Source organism: Hevea brasiliensis, chromosome 16 (assembly GCF_030052815.1).
Source record: "Hevea brasiliensis isolate MT/VB/25A 57/8 chromosome 16, ASM3005281v1, whole genome shotgun sequence".
NCBI lineage: Eukaryota > Viridiplantae > Streptophyta > Magnoliopsida > Malpighiales > Euphorbiaceae > Hevea > Hevea brasiliensis.
This window is the reverse complement of record NC_079508.1, coordinates 41407475-41414422: the sequence shown is the minus strand read 5'-3', so window position 1 is coordinate 41414422 and position 6948 is coordinate 41407475. Positions and strand designations below refer to the sequence as shown.

The 6948-nt window shown below is 33.0% G+C and overlaps 1 protein-coding gene across 1 annotated transcript; it reads left to right on the top strand.

Annotated features, from left to right (window-relative positions):
- Positions 1-666: 666 nt before the first annotated feature.
- On the top strand, positions 667-4139 carry LOC110662165 (probable terpene synthase 3). Its single transcript, XM_021821049.2, has 7 exons — positions 667-791; positions 876-1137; positions 1247-1616; positions 1707-1925; positions 2039-2177; positions 2835-3083; positions 3589-4139. Exons 1-7 carry the CDS (start codon positions 687-689, stop codon positions 3883-3885), a joined length of 1641 nt encoding a protein of 546 aa, XP_021676741.2. The 5' UTR covers positions 667-686; the 3' UTR covers positions 3886-4139.
- Positions 4140-6948: the final 2809 nt, after the last annotated feature.

Sequence of the window (6948 nt, the reverse complement as noted above, 5' to 3'; positions counted from 1 at the left end):
TAACTCCCATATTTGTGTTTGTTTGGAACCAAATTTAGGCATATCTTAGCTGATCTATCATTGTTGATAGATTTTGAGAGAATAAACTCTCAGTTCTTTGTTTATTGATAGATTTTAAGTGTATGATATTGTATTTTTCTCCTATAATGGCATAACTATGTGTTTTTACTAATAAATTATTATTATTTTTCTATAATATGGCTTATTAAAAGATAATAGAGTTGAACAGTGGAGCGTAAAATCTATCTATTGACAAAACAAATTCATATTCTATTGACACTACTGGATTTTCCAATTTTGTTGTATGAATAATTAATTTTATTTATGTAAAAATATAATATGTGTAATTCACTTTTATATTTTACATTTACAGCTCGTAGCGTACTGAGCTTTTAATAAAATATCTTTTCTATTAAAAAAATTAATAATTTAAAATTGTTTTTTTTACTCTTTTAAATCTAAAATATATTAAATTTAACTTTAAATTAATTTTAATATTTTTAATTAATATATTTTAGATTTTATTTTCTTAAATAGCAAATCCAGCAACCAGATGAATATATATATATATATATATATATATATATATGACTCTCTGCACATAGCTCTTGCAGTCTGAAAGCCTTGAAACACCGAGTTCTTGGACGCTAACATATATCTTGGCGTCTCTTCTTTCAAACACAAACATGTCCCTTCCAGCTGCAACCCAAAGAGCTCAAGTTCGCCGAACAGCACAGTTTCATCCAACCGTCTGGGGTGACTACTTCATCAAGCGCGTATCCGATAATCAGGTAACAAAGGCAAAGAAATTAGTAGTTCAACCTTGCAAGAAATAAACAATTTCTAATGCATAAAGTTTTAATGTCTTTGCACAGATGGCAAGTGTTTGGACTGAACAAGCCAAGATTCTGAAAGAAGAAGTGAGGAGGATGCTTACCTCTGCTACTGATCATAAAGCTTCAGAAAAGCTGAAGTTGCTAGATGCTATTCAACGACTTGGGATTTCTTACCATTTTGAAGGAGAAATAGAAGAAGCATTGAAAAAAATTTATCAAGACTTTGAAGATGACGGGAACCTCTGTACTGTGGCTCTTCGATTTCGCCTTCTAAGACAGCAGGGCTATCACGTTTCATCTGGTAAGTCCCTTCAAAGAAATCTTCATGTCCATTTCTAAATTAATTAGGACGCATGTGCATTCTTCACCATTTACTCATTGTCAGGCAGCTCTTTTTGTGGGTGAATCAGATGTTTTCAGCAAGTTCAAGGATGGGGAAGGTAACTTTAAGGAAGATTTAATCAATGATGTGCATGGCTTGTTAAGCTTGTATGAAGCTTCATATCTCAGTGTGCAAGGAGAAGATATACTAGATGAAGCTCTTGAATTCACCAAAACTCACCTAATAATGGCAACCCAATTTGGTTCTCCTCTTGCTGACCAAGTTAGCCATGCTTTAAGGTGGCCTATACGCAGAGGATTACCAAGGAAAGAGTCAAGGGATTATTTCTCTATTTACCAGCAAGACGAGGCAGATATTAAACCTTTACTGAAGCTGGCAAAGTTGGATTACAATATAGTGCAGATGTTGCATCAAAAAGACATGAACATGATCACAAAGTAAGCTAAGCTATTTTTAAGTACCAATCTCTGTATAGATAGGAGCTAATTAATTAACAGGAACATGGTTTGTTCATTTCTGCATTTTAGGTGGTGGATAGATTTGGACTTCACAACCAAACTACCTTTCGCTCGAGACAGAGTGATCGAATGCTCTTTCTGGGCATTAGGAACGTTTTCTGAGCCACAATATGTTTTTGCGAGAGAAGTATTGTCTAAAGCTGTTGCTATGCTGTCTGTTATGGATGATATATATGATGTGAATGGTACGATTGAAGAACTAGAGCTATTCACCAAAGTGGTTGAGAGGTTTGTATATAAGCTTAATTAATTTCTTGAGCAACATTTTTGCAGATTTTAGTATTAGCCCAATACTGAACTGGCTTACTGGAACTGGACACTTAACATAATTGCTTTTTCAGTTGGGATATTAGCATGAAAGATCAACTTCCGGATTACATGAAGGCGTATTTAGACGCATTTTTAGATTTCTACGCTGAAATAGAGGCAGTAACTACAAAGGAAGGGAGGCCATTCTGCATTCACTACGCAAAGGAAGCGGTAAACTTTCACCTTTTCTTAAGTGTTGTTTTAGAAAAAAGAAAAATTTTCCCACTTTATTTGAGATTTTAAAAAAATAAATTAGTATTAATTAATTTTTTTCTTCTAATTTTAACTTTCTTTTTATCATTGTTACCGATGTATTTATCTCTTATTAATAACATTTTTGCATTTCAAGTGTATTATAAAGAATAGTTGAGTGATCTGTATATAAAATAAGTGATCTGTATTTGTATCTTGGTTTATGTAAAAGTTTTTCATTTTTTTTTTATTATTGGGAATGGATTATTTTTGCACCTCCGCAGTCAGCTTTTGTTTCTCACAGTAGATCAAAGCAGAGCTTTATTATTCTGAAGCAGGTTCAACATTTAGCTAATCAGTGCCATGTCCTGTTAGTACTGTTGGTTCGTGTCTCCGCAGTGGCAAGTTGCTTTCATTCAAAGCTGGGTCCCCCGAGCTTCTAGGGACTGATTTTTTGGGCTATTCTTATGTTGTGGGTTCTCTTTTTTGTGGGTTTCCGTTGTTTAGTGGTCTCTTGTCTTGTTCTCTTCTCTGTTTATTTCCCTATTTCAATAAATTTTTCTGCTTATAGAAAAAAAAAAAAAAAAAAAGATTGTAATACAACAGCATCACTACAACCTTTCAATTAATTTGCAGGTGAAGAAGCAAGTGAGAGCTTATATCACTGAAGCAAGATGGTTCAACAGTGATTATGTGCCAACATTAGAAGAATATATTTCTGTTGCAGTGATCAGCTCTACTTACCCTATCTTGATAACCTTATCCTTCTGTGGGATGGGCGAAGTGGCTTCAAAAGAGGTCTTTGATTGGCTTTTCACTGAACCTAAACTTTTATATGCTGCATCAGGTCTTGCCAGGCTCATAGATGACATCAGGTCCCATGAGGTACGTATGGCAATTACCCACACAAATCAGGAAATAATAATTTCTCAGCCTATAGATGATTTTGAGTTGAGCAGTAGAACAATTTTTAAAAAATTCTAATGCTATATATATAGAGAGAGAGAGCGAGAGTGAGAGAGAGACTTGAACTTGGGAGCTTTTTAAAATTAAGAGATGCATCTATGACCAAACAAAGTTATGTACTCTTGAGTTGAATAAATATTAATGTCCTCAAATTGAAAATTTTTTAGACTCAACTGAAAAAAAAGAAAAAGAAAAAGAAAAATATAGGTTCAATAAACAAATTTTGAAAAATTCAAGGTTTGAAATGAGTTCTTCCAATAAATTAATACTATTTATTTTTGGCTTGATAATTAAAAAAAATTCTTTTATTTTGAATAATATTAGTTGTAAATCTATCAAATAATCAAAATTGAAGTTTAATTCTTTGTTGTCTTGAGATGATGACCCAATATTTCTCAATGCTGCAATTGCAATGTTTGCACAGTTTGAGCAAGAAAGGGGACATGTTGCTTCAGCTGTGGAATGCTATATGAAGCAACATGGCGTATCACAGCAGGAGGCATATGATGAGTTATACAAAATAGTCATAAATTTGTGGAAAGACCTCAACGAGGAGCTCCTGAAAGAAACTGCAGATATTCCAAAGCCTATTTTGATGTGTATTCTGAACATTGTAAGGGTCATGGATGTTGTTTACAAAGATGAAGATAGTTATACAAACTCCAAGACTTCACTCAAGGATATCCTGGCTACTTTCCTAGTCAATCCTGTAGCTGTTTAAGCCCTGAAGTTTCTGCAATTGCTTCTTCTTCATCTTCACCGTGCGATATAACTATATATATGGAACAAATAATGGGTGTGTGAATTTCAGTTCAAGCATTAAGAAGGGTTTTAAAACTTGTGTTGCTCTGCAAATTTGGATGTGTAATAGAACTAGTTTTGATGCCTTGTTATTGAGGCAGAAGATCCTCTGTTTGTATTTGTTATTGTGTGACATAATGCCTTAAAAGTCTCAATTAATTGGCTTGGAGATCATTTTCCCTGGATCATTTGTCAATTAACCGACAGTATCCAAAATTTTTTCTTAACTCATGAGACGGTAAGTCAAGATAATAATGTGCCAAAGGGAGAGATTTTTTCATCCATATCCTAATTTTGAATTGGTATTAATCCAATTAGATGTTAGCATTTTGTTCACACACAATTTTTCTAAGGGCATTCAGCCCCTATTATCTTATTTCATATTTCATATTGAAAAAAATCGTGAAGGTGATGAAGAATGAGAGTGAAGTTGTAAGTATATAAAAGGGTAGAGATATAATTAAGGGGACAGGGGTAAAATAGTACTTTTGTTATTTTTAGGAACAGTGAAAATGTTTCATCTTTTAGTGTATAATAATAATAATTTAATTTAATTTAATTTAATTTAATTTTTGACTTGTTAGCTAAATATTCTTTAAATTTCATTTTTACACTTAGAAAAATTATTTATCAAAATTCGATAATATTAATTTCATCAAATAATTATATGTCACAATAAATTAAAATCAAGTAAAATTATTAAAATTTAATGATAAATTAAATAATCACATGTAAAACTACAATCATGCATCCACTAGTGATATTGTCCGCTCTGGGCCGAAGCCCTCACGGTTTTATAATGCGTCAATAGGGGTTACGAACCACCATCTTATGAGCCCAGCATCTCTCCCGTGTTTTGTCGATGTGGGATTTGCCTAGGGTGTTACAATCCACCCCCCTTATGGGACTCAGCGTCCTCGCTGAGGTTTGCCCCACCATCGTTCAAGGTTGCACGCGGAGCGGCTCTGATACAACAAATGTAATGGCCCGGCCCACTAGTGATATTGTCCGCTCTGGGCCGAAGCCCTCACGGTTTTATAACGCGTCAATAGGGGTTAGAAACCTCCATCTTATGAACCCAGCATCTCTCCCGTGTTTTGTCGATGTGGGATTTGCCTAGGGTGTTACAGAAATTAAGGTCTAGCTCTTAATGTGAAATTAAGATGGTTGACAATGCAAAGATTTTTTTTTTTTGAAGAAAGAAGTAAGTTACACCTAAGATAAAAGATGACAAAGATTGATGATTTGAAGGGTTCAAGCCCAATCATGGAGATTTTGATGATTGAAGACACCCAAGAATTTGAGCTATATAATGATTGATGGATTTTAAGTCAATGTGGAGATTATTAGATTTAGGATCCAAAATCTTAGTTGATTTGGAAGATCTTTTCCTAATTTTAATAGGAGAAATATTTCTCAATAAGATGGAGATATATTTCCTATATAGAGTAGAACTTCTATTAATTTTAGTATTATTCTTAAATTGAGTGAGATTTTTAATTAGATTAGAATTGAGGTGACTAACACTGTGAATAGGAGTATTTTGGAAAGGTTATTTGGTTTTACCCATGGAGAGTAACTTTCAACTCATAGAGTAGAGTTATCGTCCACTGTAGAGAACGACTTTGCTAATTGCTGAAGATTTGGCTCTACCCATTGATGAGGGGCATTTGCTTATTATAGTCCAATGGAGGGAAAGAGGCTTCAGCCTAAGGTAGAGAAAGGATATAGAATTCAAGTGGAAGGAATTCTTGTCCATTGGTGAGAGGGCTCTTGTCAAGACACCCTTTGTGGTGTAGTAGTTAAAGTAGTAAATATATTTGATTATATCTATAGAAGACTGAGATGACTAACTAATGTATTTACTATAATCAGTTATATAGTGAGAGTCCTCTTAGGTGTAATTGGGTTTATGGGTAGTATAATTTGAGTTTATAATTGATGATTATATTTATTGATAGTGAAAGATAGCATGCCTATGGATGTAGCCCTATGTTGAGAGAACTACGTAAATATTAATATTTTGTATTTTTTTTATTTTTTTATAGTTTATACACTTCTACAGTTCACAACAAATAACAAAGAAGAAAAAGTAATAGTTAATAATTAGTAAGCTAAGCTCTTTTTTGAAGGTAACAAGTGGCAGTTATAACAAAAATAATTATTATTTTATTAATTAATTACATAAGTTACAATATAATAATTTAAATAATTTAAATAAAAAAAATTAATATAATATCATTAAGGCAAAAGGACTACTTTGGCTCCTAAAGTTATCCAAACTGTTACTTAAGCCCTTAAATTATTTTGGCGTATTAAGGTCCTAACTATTTAATACGGCACATTTAATTCTAAGTGACTCACATGACTCACATCTTTTATTTTCTCCTAACTATTTCTTGTCATCCTTTCATCACTCACATATGCATTACTCAACCCTAAATAATTTCTAGGGCATGTGATTGATCCATTCACGAGGATTTGTGAGAGAGTGAAGAGAGCAATAAATTCTTCTTCATCATTGGCACGATTGTTTGCTTCAAAAAGAGTGAATTCATGTAGAAGAGTACTAGTCAATATGCTAAGCCATTAGTGAGGTGTTATTTTTGTGTACCTGCCAAAATATCGACATCATGAAAGGAAACAAATCCTCGAAGATGGTTTTTTAGATGTGCGAAATTTTGAATAAGTGCAATTATTGAATGAAATTAATTGTTCTGGGATTTTTTTTCTTATATATGGTTTATGTATAGATTCTATCAATTTAGGTATTCATCCATAAAACAAGGATTGTAAAGGATATGAGTATTTCGATTGGATTAATGCTGAGGCACCTGGTTGGGATACTATGTTTATTAATAATCTATTGAGTGAAAAAAAAATAAATAAAAAGAAGCTGGAATATGAGATTATGGAGCTAAGGAAGACACACAGGGTTGGTATGGTCTAAGATGAAATTAACTCTGTGAAGGAAGAGCTGAAG